This window comes from Xenopus laevis, chromosome 7L, assembly GCF_017654675.1.
Source record: "Xenopus laevis strain J_2021 chromosome 7L, Xenopus_laevis_v10.1, whole genome shotgun sequence".
NCBI lineage: Eukaryota > Metazoa > Chordata > Amphibia > Anura > Pipidae > Xenopus > Xenopus laevis.
Genome location: NC_054383.1, coordinates 29,213,111 through 29,229,508, shown reverse-complemented (window position 1 = coordinate 29,229,508; position 16,398 = coordinate 29,213,111). Strand labels below are relative to the sequence as shown.

At 40.3% G+C, this 16,398-nt stretch overlaps 1 protein-coding gene across 2 annotated transcripts in view; it reads right to left on the bottom strand.

Moving 5' to 3' along the window:
• Positions 1-16,104, bottom strand: part of LOC108695761 (zinc finger matrin-type protein 4-like) — a 274,884-nt gene extending 258,780 nt beyond the window's left edge. For both annotated transcript variants that reach the window (XM_041568712.1, XM_041568713.1), the window contains exon 1: positions 15,772-16,104. In XM_041568712.1, coding sequence (XP_041424646.1) covers positions 15,772-15,852 — 81 coding nt within the window. In that variant the 5' untranslated portion in view covers positions 15,853-16,104. The remainder of the gene's footprint in view (positions 1-15,771) is intronic.
• Positions 16,105-16,398: the final 294 nt, after the last annotated feature.

Below are 16,398 nucleotides of genomic sequence, written 5' to 3'. Positions count from 1 at the left end.
AGCTCTTTTAAAGCTTGAATGGTTGCCCCCCATCAGATTGCATTCATTAGTGCTGTCTTCCTCATGTCTTTTGTTCCGAATTCAGTGTTCCAGAACCTGTTGACTCCTGCCCTTCTGGTCCAGGCAACAGCTCCAGGGTTTCCTTAGAGCCATGCATCGTCTTAAAGTGATACTGACACTAAGGGGCTGATTCATTAAGGGTCGAATATTGAAGGTTAATTAACCCTCGATATTCGACTAGGAATTGAAATCCTTCGACTTCGAATATCGAAGTCGAAGGATTTAGCGCAAATTCTGCGATCGAACGATCAAAGGATTATTCCTCGATCGAATGATTAAATCCTTCGAATCGAACGATTCGAAGGATTTTAATCCAACGATCGAAGGAATATCCTTCGATCAAAAAAACTTAGGAAAGCCTATGGGGACCTTCCCCATAGACTAACATTGACTTCGGTAGCTTTTATCTGCCGAACTAGGGGGTCGAAGTTTTTTTTAAAGAGACAGTATTTCGACTATCGAATGGTCGAATAGTCGAACGATTTTTAGTTAGAATCCTTCGATTCGAAGTCGTAGTCGAAGGTCGAAGTAGCCCATTCGATGGTCGAAGTAGCCCAAAAAATAGTTCGAAATTCGAAGTTTTTTTACTTCGAATCCTTCACTTGTATTTAGTGAATCGGCCCCTAAAAAATTTTAGGGGGTTATTTACTAAACTCCGAATGCAAAAATCAGCAAAAAAATATGATTTTTGTTTTATAAAATCTGACTTTTAAAAAAAAATCACAAATTTTTCGGAATTTATTAAACCCCGAGGATGGAAAAGTCCAAATCTAAAAAAATCCGGCATCTCAGACCTGTCGAGGTTGCATATATATATCAATGATTTTTTGATGTGCGCTGGGTTTTGTGCAATACCCCAACGTTTTCCTGTGCAAATTATGAAAAAATTGTGAAAATCAGATTTTTTCCTGCAAAGCACATTTTAGAAATAAATAAGCGTAAAAAACCCGAGCGGATTTGATCGCAGTTTGTAGCAGAAAATATTGAGATAAATTCGGACTTTGAAAAAATAATACCCTAAAAGTTACCTATAGGTCATGTTGCAACTACTTTTATAGCAAAATTATAAATAGCATTTAAAGACAATGTTATGATAGATTAAAAAAGGGTATTTTCTGATGTCAGTATCTCTTTAAAAACTAGTGTGCACATATCATTGGATACCAGAAATGACACCAACCAGACTTATATAAAAATTGCATCCAATTTGCAGCAAGTGTGAATAAAAATGCTCTAATATTGACACTCGCCCACAGTTGCATTAGTTGCAACTCCCCCTGACCAGCTCGATGGAGCTTAAATACTGGGGGGGGGGATGATGCATTGTGGGGAACAATCATAGTAATTGTGTTTGGAATTGTATTTTCCTCACTGCTCTTGCAGTCATTAATAACCCCTTTAGTCTTTGCGAAACCCCTTTATTTATTAAAATAAAAAATGTCCAATTTATGCCTATTTCATTTTTCTTGGCGCCCCCACAGACAGATCTGCCATTATGGAATATAATATTTTAGCCCAGCAAATACATAAAGCATGTTTATTCTGTGTTCAAAAGGTTAAAAGTCAAGCAATGCTGAAGACAGACAGGAACAAAAGGGAAAAAAAAAACATTCTTTACGGCAAATCACAGTGGGAATGTATTTCAAGTGTGTGTTCTTACGATGAATATACTATCACCTTCCTGCCTTGGTGACACTCTTGGGAATAGTTCTACGGAATACAAGAGGAAATTGAGGGAAATATGAAGCTCTCTATAATGTCAGATATCATTATTCTCTGTGTTCTCTGCACTGAGAATGAGCTACCTGCCAGGCTTGCACGCTGATTTATTTACCATAAATGTTCCGGGACTGATTAAATCAGCATCCCATTTCGACTTTTTTTCGCCTCAGCGGGGTGATCAAACAATATTGAACCAATTATTGTCCTGGTTTTTTTTCTTTGTACTGTACTTTAGATTGATAGAACCTCGGGGCAGTGACCTTTGTGAGGTTCACCACTATGAATTAGTTAAGGGCTGGCTGCTCTGTCTGACTCCTTTGTGCTTAAATGCCTGGCTGAATGACAGAGGCAAACCCATGCTGGATGATTGGGAGAGCAGAGCTCAGATACAAAAATAAATATTTGCTCTTGGTATTAAGGGTGGCACGTGCTTTACAATGTAAGAGGAAGCGTGGGGCAATAATAGCAGGACAATATTTTCCTTAAAGAGACATAGTTACATAGTTAAATCGGGTTCAATCAAGTTCATGAAAACCCAGCATCCATACACACACCCCTCCCTACTTTCACATAAATTCTATATACCCATATCTATTCTAACTATAGAGTTTAGTTTCACAATATCGATATGGCATAAGCAACCCATATAATTCCATTTAATATTAGGGATGCACCGAATCCACTATTTTGGATTTTCTGAATCCTTTGCGAAAGATTCGGCCGAACACCAAACCGTATCCGAACCCTAATTTGCATACGCAAATCAAGTGTGGGAAGGGGAAAACATTTTTTCTTCCTTGTTTTCTGACAAAAAGTTACACATTTCCCTCCCAGCCCCTAATTTGCATATGCAAATTAGGATTCGGTTCGGCTGGGTAGAAGGATTCGGCGAATCCGAATGTTGCTGAAAAAGGCCGAATCCTGGATTCGGTGTATCCCTATTTAATATATTATAAAACCCCAAAAGTGTTATTTTCTCTTACATTAGTGGTCCAGATTTACATATTTGAAAAGTTCGAACTTCTTTCTCATAGTTACATTAGACAAAGACCTTCCAAGACAACAGTGTAGAAGATCTAAGAAAAAAGGAACTCATTTGACTCTGCGTCTCGCAAGACAAGTGTGAATACCTAGAATCCATTTCAGAACAGGAAAGAATTCGATTGAATCAATCACATGTCAGAAAAATATAGTTGCCCCATGCAAGAGGCAAAAGTCTGTTAGCAAGGGCATTAATATGTGAAAACATGCATACATGTAATCATTATATTTTCTGGCCAATATCTACAACAGCATATGTTTATTTTCACAACCTTCTATTGCTTTGGGACCTCCTGGCGTAGCCTTGCATCTTGAGGTTGTAGCCTCCAGCTATTGGCAAATGCTCAATAATCAGAATAAACCAGACTAAATGGAACAGAACTAGGAAGTGTAACAGGCAATCTGTGATTAATGCAGCTATGTGGCATGCCATGCTAACACTGAGGCTTCCTAAGGGCTAATCTGAAGGTTATCACCTGACATGCAAAATGGAAAGGCTTGCAGCACTTGGGGTGCCAAATGTTAGGCACCCCTAGTGATTGTATTGACTTACCTGAAACCCCAGGCAGGTGCTCCTATCAGTAGAAAACTGCATCGGCCTGGGGTTATACCAGTGAGCACCACAGAGCGATCTTCTTCCGTCTTCTTACTTGTTTGCGTGGCTGTGCATGCGCAGTAGGACAAAAAGCCGAACTTTAACTAAAAAGTCAGCTATTTTGTTTAACTGCGCATGCGTTTGCCCCGGGAAATTTGAAGACAAAAGAAGACGGAAGTGAATCGCTCCGTGGTGCTCACTGGTATAACCCCCGGGCCACTGCAGTTTTCTGCTGATAGGAGCACCGGCCCGGGGTTCAGGTAAGTAACTACAATCACTTGGAGGTGACTAACAATTGGCACCCCCAAGTGCTTCAAGCCTTTCCTTCTCCTTTAAGGAACAATATTTTTTGCACAACTCACTGCGATGGACTGCACTAAGCTGTTCTAAATTACCTCTAATGTCTACACTTTTGCCCTGAAAAGGTTTTCTTTTAATGGTATAGTCAGATTGGCTGACAAGTTTAATGGCCATCGTTAGTGGTGTAACTGCTATTGAGTGGGTGTGCAGGATGTGCGTACGCCCTGGGCCCACCACTGTGTCTCCTCCCCTCCATAAGAATGCTTAATCTTCTTTTGATGCGTAGATATGCACATTCAGATGTAATGAGACACCATTGTGTTTCCGGTGGGGCCCAAAGGGGTGCAAGTCCAGGTGCAATTACATCCCCCGCACCCCGGGTAGTTATGCCACTGACACTCATGCAACATTCTCAGCCATACTCAGTCTAAGGTGAACAAACTAGCATGAAAGAAAATAAAAGGACTCGTGTTGCAAACCCGTCTTTGGGTGATAATGTTATTCAAAGAGTTTCAGAACTGTCAACTCCCCCAGGTTGCCCATTTTTTACCCCTCCCCCAACAAATCCATAATTTTACCCCCATTTTTTACAAATTCCCCCTCAGAGAGAGAGATGTAAATAAAATACAGCATAAAACCTAACCCCCAAGTATATACAGTATAAGTGAAACACAGCAGTATTCTATATAAGCCATAAGTAAACTTGTGAGAGAGTTCTGATGCCATTAATGTGTTATTCCTATGCCAGCTCTGTGCCAAGTGTTTCCTTCCATTCTGACCATTCTATTAATGGCATCAGAACTCTCTCACAAGATAAAACAATCCGGCAACATTCTGCTGGAAAGAAATACCATTCAAGGCTTGCCTCTGCATGGAAATTCCTTAGAATTAGAAGAAACAAGGGAAAATCATGCAACATTAATAACAGTACCGGCTCTTATTTGCACTCTAAAATAATTGAGAAAAAAAAGATTTTGCATGCCGATAAATTTTAGGTGTTTGTACATGGCAATATCCTTGGTAATCTTTCCGCATTGTGCAAGCGGCAGAGTGTTAATCACTGAGTAACTTCAATTTAAGATGAGATAACTGCTATAGAGGACAACAGGCAATGTTAAAGGTCACTGGGTCATATTTATCAAGACAAAACTAGAACAATCCGGAGCTAATACGTCCCTCCGTGTTTCTCATCAGAAAACAATCTATAGAAATCAATGGAACATCCTCTGATGGCGAATTCCAAGCCATCACTTTGCACCAGAATTGCCCAGGTTTTGTTGTGATAAATATGTTCCATTATGCAGTTAAGAGAACATTTATCTTAATAACAGCTTTTTGTTGTTGTTGTTGTTGTTGTTTTGCCATGTTGTTCTGTATCCCCCCTATCAGGAAAGAAAACTGCTATCGTTACCCGAGCCTTTGCATTAAAGATATTTTCAATATAATTGCTTTTGGTACCTTCAGTCTATTAAAAATCTCAGTGTACTCGGATCCGCCCGGCCACAGAAATGACTCAACATAATCAGAGAGACTGCTTCAAGGCTAACATTAAAGGGACACTTACATCAAAACAATGGAAATGCTTTGGATTATGTATTTATACACAATTCGCTCCTTTCCTAGGCATCAGATATAGACGTGGCATGATAGCTCTTTTCATTTTTTTTATTTCCTTTTATTTTGAGGGCTCTTGGGTCCAAATCATAAATATGCATTATCTAAAGCACAGCTTAAAATGATGGATCTGAAACCCAATGGTATTTGGAGCTGGGCATACAATAGATAGAAGGTTTCTAACAACAGCAATCCTATATACAAATAAATACAAATCATTATATGATAATGTGCCTCGTACTGCTAACTATTATGATGAGTTAAGGGACCTGTAGTAGCAAAAAGTGAGGTGGTTTTTTTGAATGTATTGTACCTGTTGATCAAACACCAGCAAAATACCCTATTTTATATGAGGATGAATTATATACTCCCATAAAAAGCCAGAGTGGCTGTTGGCCCCTGTTTATCCGCTTGTGTAAGAACTAATCCCATTGTATTCAACACAGTTTAGCTGTGCAACCTTTTTACCTCATTGAACTTGAATGGCTGTCCCCATGGCTACACAGTAGCTTATTTATATAAACCATAGTAATGGTATTTTTGAAGCAAACATTTTTACTGTTGCAAGGCAACCAGGGCTGGAACTAGGGGTAGGTAGAGTAGGCACCCGCCTAGGGTGCAATCATGGGGGGGCGCACTTTTAAGGAGAATTTATTTTATTTTTCTTTAACCCTGATATGCTTGACCCTTAATAGATTTTCAATTTTATAAAGCTCCTGTTCCAACCCCCTCTTTCCCGTAATTCGTATCACAAGCAGAAGCCCTCCCCAAGTCACTCTTGGCAGCAGCTGGCACAGGTATATATTTGGGGGCAATATGATGGATTTTTGGCTCCTGCTAGAACAAGTACATATTTGGGGGCAATATTGTGGATTTTTTGGTGGCTGCCGGCTCAGGTACAGATCGGGGGCAATATGAGGGATTGGCTGCTGCTGGCTCAGGTACATGGGGCAATATGGTGGCTGTTGGCACAGGTACACAGATGTTTTTGGCAATATTGTGGATTTTTGAATGCTGCTGGCACAAGTACATATTTGGGGGCAATATGATGGATTTTTGGCTCCTGCTGGTATCTTTTCAATCACTTCTGATTACTTATTGAAGAATGCCCCGCCATGGAATTAAATTAGAATGCCCTTTCATTTGTAGCAGGTAATTCCAATTCATGCCACTAGGGGCCAAGCAAACAGCTGTTAGTAGTAGTACCAACATTGAAGAAAAACTGCCTGGTCCACAAATTCGATACACAAAAGTAAATGTGGATTATCCACTGTCTGCTGACTCCATCTCAGCTCAAGAAGCAGTACTGTAAATTATTTCAAACAGGCAGACAAGCAGAATAAAAAATATATATGCCAATAGGCAGTTGTAAAAAATATTGACGCATAAAGAAAAGTAAGATTTGCAGTTGATATATAGATGTGTTCAACTCTGTTGAAGACTGTCTTACTCAAGACTGAGATGGATCATTTGTTTCAATAAAAAATTCATACATTTCGATTTGTGCACCTGTTATGTTGCCTACATTAAGCCAAAGGGTCAACCATAGACCAGTCATGATTGAAAGATCACACACAGTCAGCTCAGTAAGGAATAACTACATTCAATTCTATGGTTATTCTGGGGTCACACAAGACTGTGCACACACAGCTTTTCCCGCTGGCCCTAGGGCCAAACTACGACTAGCACTGCTGTTATTAACCAGTCAACCGGAGTGGCTTATGGAAAGCAATCATTTCACGTAGAAGGGAACAGTATAGAGCACATAATGGCATATTAATAAAGGTGTCACTTGATATATAAAACCACATGTAATGGCACAAAAAGAGGTGTTATCTTAAAGGGAAAGTTCACCAACATTGTCTGGCATTGTTTTAAATCGGATCATATTTGTAGGGTGTTTTCATTATATATTTTTATTGTTTTGGAGAATATTAGCTTTAAAATGAAAGCGCCCCAGAGCAAGTCAGTGCAGCTTCTGCCTGACAGGCTAAGAGACCTCACTTGGAGAGCTGCTGAATTGTCCCTGACTGCAGGGCCTTTCTAGATAGTGCAGAAGTGCCCATTACTCTAACCCTTAGCTTTAACCCTGGCAATCCATCATTGATCATTGGTTCCAAGACCTTATACAGAGAGCTGCTGAATTGACTATGACTACAGGGGCTTTTTAAATAATGCCTGTCCATCTAACCCTTAACCTGCTTGGCAATCCATCTTGAGAAAGTTGGGCCCTTCCTTTCTTCAAATACTTCCCAGGACTCTCATTACAAGTATTCAGATGCCTGCCATGCTTTCAATCACACATACTTGCTGAAAAGAAGGCCCCCTACCTCCTCCAGATCAATTATACATCACCTTCTAGTTGAAGGGTTTGATGAGCGGGCGCTATTTAGAAGGCCCTGCAGTCATCTGTACAAGTCTCAGACCCTTACTGCCAGGCAGAGAACTTCACTGCAGTTGCTTCTGTTGAACCTTGAGCTACTGCCACCTTTGAATCAGACAGTAGCTCTAAGTTTCCCATATTGGCCAATGCCAATTTTTGCCTAAAGAATAGGGTGCATGTGTCACTCTCATGCCAATGACCATAAGTGACCCCTTGCACCCGCAATGATACTGGAATTATGGGCCGATAATACTGCATTGAGGGTAAAACTTGATGATTGCATCTGAATTGCACTTTGCACACTGTGCTTGCGGTCGTTAATCCCTAACTGTGATCATTAACTACTTTTTACCAAAGAGGCAAACTTCAAAAAAACATAGTTGAGCCCCACGACTGCTTTCTGCACAGCACTGTCCCGTTTCATTCTAGTAATTCTTTGCACCAACATTTGTCCTATTGACTTTGATAGGTTCTATTGTATTTATTTTTGTAGCACCACAAAAGTACATCTGTCATTACTTCACATATAATAGTTGCTAATATGTAGCAGTGCACTCCATGCTTTATCAGTCTGAAGAAGGAATGAAATGGAAAAGATAAAATAGAGTATAGTAGCTCCAAGATTCATATGTGCTGTATCACATAGCTACATCACAATACTGCTGGCTCATCTAACCTTTTTGTACAGGTATGGGATCTGTTATCTGGAAACTAGCCATCCAGAAACTCCGAATTACGGAAGGGCCATCTCCCATAGACTCCATTTTATCCAAATTATCCAAATTTTAAAATATGATTTCCTTGTACTTCATCCCAACTAAGATATAATTAACCCTTATTGGAAGCAAAACCAGCCTTTTGGGCTTATTTCATGTTTACATGATTTTCTAGAAGACTTAAGGTATGAAGAAAATACTAAAAAATACTAAAAGAAATACTAAAAGATCTGTTATCCGGAAAACCCCAGGTCCCAAGCATTCTGGATAATAGGTCCCATACCTGTACATAAATAAATGCGATGTCAAGTGCCATATTACACAACTATTTTTAAAATTCGGCTCTTGTTCTAAGTTTTCTTTTAACATTGATTTGTTTTGGTCAATCTTTCAGCTCTCAATGGGAGCCTTTGCTGAAACTTTTACTAAGGCTCCCGCTGACAGGCAAAGTGATGACCATAATAAATCTCTTGTTTCACTTTAATGAAAAAGTCAGAGCAAAGTGCTGGCTGTGATTCAGCAAGGAGTTCTGTTAGTCGTGGGCACCCTGTTTCTTAACTTGGACATTTAAGAAAAAAAGATGCGTGCACATTCATCCTGTACATAAGACATTCATAAATGTTAGGCACAGAGGGAAGAATAACTAAAAACAAGATACTGTGTTTGCATATTTAGCTCCCCCAAACCTTGGCCCTCACCCTTTTATGCCGGTGCTATGTTACAATCCAGTCTGCAGGCAAATACAATGCATTTATGTTTGTTACAGTGTTGCACCTTTATATACAACACCAATGTGACTTCCGTCTGTGACCTGCCTCATCCATGTGTCCTTGTATTTCCCTCTGCCACTCTCAGCCACTCATTTACAATGTCCTGGGCCCACCGGGGCTGCAGCTTTGGGGCCTACATAACCCTCCCAGCCCCTCACCCTAGCCTAACCCTGCTAATTTACAAAAGATGCCATTTTCAGTTAGGATAGGCTCACATTTCTTTTATGATCAGAAATGGTGGGTCCATATATTGTATTTCTGCTATTTAACTCTAAGTTCCTCTAAAGGCTTTTTGGAATTCTTTTTTAAACCTTGGTCTTACAAACACAAAATGAAGAGGGCTTAATTCAAACTAAAGGTGGCCATACACAGGTAAATTTAAATGAGAACTATAAAAACTGAGAAAAATAAATGTGGCTAAAAATGCCATATTTTATATACTGAATGTATTGCACCAGCCTAAAGTTTCAGCTTGTCAATAGCAGCAATGGTCCAGGACTTCAAACTTGTCACAAGGGGTCACCATCTTGGAACGTGTCTGTGACACTCACATGCTCAGTGGGCTCTGAGCGGCTGTTGAGAAGCTAAGCTTAGGGGTCGCCACAAATTATCCAGCAGAAAATGAGGTTGGTCTGTAATATAAGCTGATGCTACAGGGATGATTATTAAATTATGATGGTCATTGCCCTGGTTTCTGTGCTGCCATGTAGTAATTATCTGTATTAATTACTAATCAGCCTTATATTGTGACATTTCTATTCTATGTGTACTGTATATTGTGAGTGGGTTCCTAAGCTCAGTAAGTGACAGCAGCACAGAGCATGTGCAGTGAATCAGCAGAAAAGAAGATGGGGAGCTACTGGGGCATCTTTGGAGACACAGATCCTTACTGCTAAAGGGCTGTGGTTGTCTTGGGCTGGTACAGAAGCACAAAACATGTACAATATTTCTAGCTACTTCTTTAGTTAGGCTTTAGTTCTCCTTTAAGCTGCCGGTTTGGCCCCTTCAGTCTAAGTGTCTTCTCTGCCTTTTTATGGGCCCTGTCCAATCAATAATAAACCAGATGTTGAATGGGCAGGTATAAGAATCCTATAAAGAAATCATTGCCATCCTTGTACTGATTCAGTGGCATAACTAGATGTTACTGGACCAACAACAGTTCAATTTAGGGCCCCAAAACATTGGTAAGTCAACTGATAAGAATATACATTAAATTGCTTATTTAAAGGCCCCATACCCTCCTGGGGACCCCTTCCTCTGAAGTTACGCCCCTGCCTGACAGTCTGTATTTCTGTCATTATGATTGGCCCTAGGATCAAGGCCCTCAAGGTGGGCATAATGAGGAAAGAACTGCTCATCAAGAGCAATTAGGTACAGGTATACTATTTAAATGTTAAACCTATACTGACTGAGCTAAATAGGTGGTACAGACAAGTATTCATTCCTACTAACAAAATGTATTTCTCCATTCTGTCTATATAATCAATACACAGTATATAAATGTCTTATAGATGTATATTATAAAGCACATATTTTACACATGCAGTGCAAACTATTGTCATAGTCAAGTATAATCAGAATAGCTAATTATTCTCTTAAGCAGTTAATATGAGGTTAGACAGTAACCAAACAAAAGCTCCTGTTGGTGGGTATTGCTCGGAATTATCCAATTCTACACAGTACACAATTCTACACAAAGTACTAATTTAAATGGATTATATATTGAAGCAAGTAAAGTTCCCTATCTGTTTCCAAGGTGTCACGTTTTTGACCTTTTCGAACATCGAGCGGACGCCGTTATGGAATAATTGTTCTGGGAAAATTGCCTGGTAATCAAATCATTAGCAATATGGAATTTAAAAAAAATCCTGTTGTGCTCTCCTGCTGTAGCAACAGAATCAATGGAAGAATTAGGCAGATTCAATGTTGATGTCGTTTATAACGTCTCAAGGACACTCGCCTTTATTCCTGTGGATGGATAACATTCCCACAATGCATAGCATTCACAACAGTCATCTCTTCAAGCATTATATTAGAGATTCCAGAGGTGAAAGACTGTTTGCTATTTGTATAGAATGTGATCAATAATGGGCAAAATATGACAGCAAAGTTCTGGTGTATTTATTTTCAAGTGGTACTTGCCAACTTGATCCATGGGAAAATAAAAGATTATATAAACAGTTCTTAAAGCGGTTGTGGAAATGGATTGCCCAAGGCTCCACCATTCATCTGCTAGAGCTGAACCTTATCCAAATCCTGCCAGCCCTATCCAAAAAGACTACTGAGAACTATAGCCTATAGAACCAAATATGCAATGGTACAATACAGTCATAATCTATAGAGACATACCCTAATACAGGTATGGGATCTATTATCTGGAAACCTGTTATCCAGATAGCTCTGCATTACAGGAATGCCCTCTGAAAAGGGTATTGCCACGTCTTCTATTTGATTTCACTGCGAATTTCACTGTGAAACCAGCCAAAAAAGGTCATCCATCCCTAGTGGTTAGCCTTATGTACTACAAGTATGAGATCTATTATCTGTGAACCCATTGTTCAAAAAGCTCCAAATTACAGAAAGGCCATCTCCCATAGACTCCATTTTATCCAAATAATCCAAATTTATAAAAATGATTTCCTTTTTCTCTGTATCCAAACTGAGATACTATTAATCCTTATTGGAGGCAAAAAAAAGCCTGTTAGGTTTATTTAATATTTAAATTATTTTCTAGTAGACTTAAGGTATGAAGATCCAAATTACAGAAAGATCCATTATCCATAAAGCCCCAGGTCCCAAGCATTCTTGATAGAAGGTCCCATACCTGTCCCTAAAAAGCATACTCTGTTATCAGCAATAGCATGAACCAGCGTTGGTTTTAGAGTTAAACAAAAAGGGATTTTTCCTTCAGCACCAGCCTAACAAGTAGCCCTTGGGGAAATGCACAAATGGCATATTTTGTTGAAAATTCTTAAACATTTACATAAAGAATTGTAACCCCTCAGGTATAAAATGCAGCAGCTTAAAAGAAAGTGTCAGCTTTTCCATCGCCATAAATCAGTGGTTTTAATCTCAAGCCCTCCCCCCACTTTGAGTTACAGCATTTGTTGTACATACCCATCTCCCATACAAGCATATGAAAATATTGCCATGAGTATATACAACAGAAAATCTTAACCCTTCAGATATATACATAACAGAGTAAATAGGCTTTCTTCCTAAATATTACCCTAGTGGCCATCAAGTTAGGCCCCCCAGTTACTATTCCAGGAGCCATTAGTAGGGACAACCTCACAGTCTGGGAACCATTGCCCTAAAGGCAGCATAACTATGGTGCTCAAAATTATTACCTACAATTCCCATCATGCCATATGTGTTTAATCCATAACAAGTCACCTCCAATCAAAACAAGTTTTCAGGTTATTAAAGCTCCCTTAAAGCATGATTGCATACATAATCATCCCGTGGTTTATGGTATGAGGCCAGAGAAGACAATTTCATAAATAGTATAGGAAGCAAAAAAACAACATTCTTTAAAGATGTTACATTATATTGTGAATCATCTTCACCATGTAAAAATAAAATGCCAAAACAGCTTTCTATCAGAGAACAACACAGGACCTACAAGCAGAAATAACTGGTAGTGACATTAAATCATTCACCTTGTAATGAGAGGGATTCATTGCACAAGCTTGCACATTCAGTAGGTGTGAATGATGAGCATGTTTCTGACCCCGATAGTTAAATCTTCAACCAAACAATGATTCTGCCTTTGTGGAGAAGATAATTCTGCCCAGTGCTGAAGATAATCATCACCGGCATTTAAAGGGTTTGAACAGGAAATTTCTTGTGTACTTTAAGGAAGTCAGTGTGAAACGATACTGTAATGTTTATTTATAGTACAGTTTCACACTATTTGCTTTCCTTAAAGTACACGAGAAATTTCCTGTTCAAACCCTTTAAATGCCGGTGATTATTATCTTCAGCACTGGGCTGATTTCATCCACAAAGGCAGAATCATTCTTAGGTTGAAGATTTAACTACTGGGGTCAGAATCATGCTCATAATTCACACCTACTAACCTACTAAATGTAATGCTTTAAATATATTATGCTTTGTGATTATAATGCAAAGACCTGGATGTTGTAGAGTGTTCTTCTCTACAACAGCTGGATTTGTCGTGTGACTTATGGCCTCAATGCTAATTATACAAAAAAATAAATAAATAAAACTTGTAAGAGCAATAAGTGTTGCAAGGCTGGACAGAGTCACGTGCATGTTCCAACTTTAATTAGTTGAGTCAGCTGTGTGCCTCTCTCTACATGGCATTTAGATCCTGACAAATCCACTGGGTGCATTTCAGACCCGGCTGTTAAATGATACAGTTCACACAGAAAATGTTCCCCTGAGCGGACTACCAAATTCAAACTAACCGGGTCATTTAACTTTTTTTTTTTTTGTACAAACACAAAAAGTACAGAGCAAACACCTGTTTTAATATAAGAATGTGTTTCAGTTGTTCCTGCATAAATAGTCAGCTTGGGGTAGCTGGGGATGATACAGTAGTGATAGCACTGGCAAACAGTGTATTCCCTGTAGAAAACATCCATATCCTCTATCACTGAGACTGTGTATCCCACCCAGTTAACACTGAGATTTGGTACCCCACCTTGGGCACACAGAGATCCTGTATTGTATCTAGATCTTGTATCTCAACTAGTGAATAGTGAAACCCTGTATCCCATCTAGGTAGCACTCAGATCCTGTATTCCATCCAGTTAATACTGAGATCCTGTATTCCATCCAGTTAATACTGAGATCCTGTATCCCATCTAGAAAGATTACCCAGATCCTGTATCCTATCTAGGGATACAGAGAAGTTATCATTTAGTGAACACTTTCATCCTGTATGCCATGTGAGAATTATTCAGATCCTGTATCCTATTTAAAGAACACTAAGATTCTGCTTTTTATCTAGTGAGCACTGGCATCCTGTATCCTTTCTAAGGAACACTGAGATCCTGTATCCCATCCAGGAAACATTCAGTTTGTGCTTCCCATCTAAGGAACACTGAGATATTGTATCTCTTGAAGGGAACAATGTGACACTGTATCCCATGCAGGGAAAACTACGATCCTGTGTCCCATGAAGGGAACCTTGAGATCCTGTATACCATAAAAAGAACCCTGAGATCCTGTTTCCCATTAAGGGAACTCTGACATCCTGTATCCATTGCAGGGAACCCTAAGATCCTGTATCCCATTAAAGGAACCCTGAAAAGCTGTATCCCATGAAGGGAGCCCTGAGATTCTCTATCCCATGCAGGGAACTCTGACATCCTGTATCCCTTGAAGGGAACTCTGAAATTCTGTATCCCATTAAAGGAACCCTGAAATTTTGTATTCAATTAAAGGAACCCTGAAATTCTGTATTCCATAGAGAGAACCCTGAGATCCTGTATCCCATGAAGGGAACTCTAAGATCCTGTATCCTGTGAAGGGAACCCTAATATCCTGTATCCCATTAAAGGAACCCTGAAAAGTTGTATCCCATGAAGGGAGCCCTGAGATTCTCTATCCCATGCAGGGAACTCTGACATCCTGTATCCCTTGAAGGGAACTCTGAAATTCTGTATCCCATTAAAGGAACCCTGAAATTTTGTATTCAATTAAAGGAACCCTGAAATTCTGTATTCCATAGAGAGAACCCAGAGATCCTGTATCCCATAGAGGGAACTCTAAGATCCTGTATCTCTGAAATTCTGTATCCCATTAAACCCTAAGGGTTCCCTTCACCGAATACAGGATCTTAAACCCTAAGATCCTGTATTCGGTGAAGGGAACCCTGAGATTCTGTATCATATAAAGAGAACCCTGAGATCCTATATCCCATAGAGGGAACGCTAAGACCCTGTATCCCATAGAGGGAACCCTAAGATCCTGTATCCGCTAAAAGCAACCCTGAGATCATGTATCCCATAGAGGGAACCCTAAGATCCTGTATCCGCTAAAGGGAACCCTGAGATCCTGTATCCGGTGAAGGACACACTGAGATCCTGTATCCGGTGAAGGACACACTAAGATCCCGAGCTGCTGCTCATTTCCCGCTCAGAGCTGTAACACATCATTAGACTGAGCCCCTTCCAGGAACTGTCCGGCACTCGTGGTGCTGAAAGGACCAACAAGAAGAAGAACAACACAACGAGACAGGAGTGGGGCAGGGAGTGATCCGATCCGACCCGACTCGGCTTATAACCTTGGGACGCTGTGCCCAGTCACCGACACAATTAAATCGCAGCTACTGCGTCTCACTTAGCGCCCCGTGTATAGCGCCTGCCCCGGTCTCTTCTGTTATACCGTGTGAGATCCGCGTCAGGCTCCAGGGTCATTTCTAGGATAAGTGGGGACTGAGCAGCTCACGAGCATCACTTCCATTTGCCTCCCCCTATAGAGAAACGTGCAGAGATCTGCTCCATAGAGAACCGTGGGACTGTGACACTGACACTGCTGCTGCCTGAGCCCTGTCCCAAACAAACCTTCCACCGACCCACCTACGAGCAGGGAACTTACCTTCATGAGCTCACTGGCTGCTGCTTCGAGCCACATCTGCCCCTGTCCTGCGATCTGTTTCCCGGCACAGGCTGAATACATCCAAGCTCCTTGAATACCCTGCGAATATCCTTCTATGTGAATATCCTTCTATGTGAATATCCTTCTATGTGAATATTCTATGTGCTGCCTGTGTCTCAGCTCTCCTTGCACGTTGCTCCGAGCTGATGTGATTGATTTGCACGAGGTGAGAAGTCTGTGCTGTGTGTGTGTGTGTGTGTTTGTGTGCCTGTGTCTAGTAGCAAAGACACTACTCTGCCTTACCCTCTGCCAAACACAAACACACGAGCTCAGGGCTCCACTACAGTAACTCTGAGCTACTGCATCTCACTCACATGCCTTTTGTAGGCTGGAACCTACAGCTGGGCCCCTAGCGATGCACTCATTCACTTGCTCACTGCTCTCCCCTCTCATTTAGGTGCTGCCAAATGGGGACATTCTTGAATTAAGATCAGAATACATACTATACTATTATTAGCAGCTTCCTACACAGACTGTACTACTAAGATTAAACCCAACCATGCTGTGGATACTGTATATATACACACATATATAAATATATTCTGATTCTAAAAAAGATAAATCTGG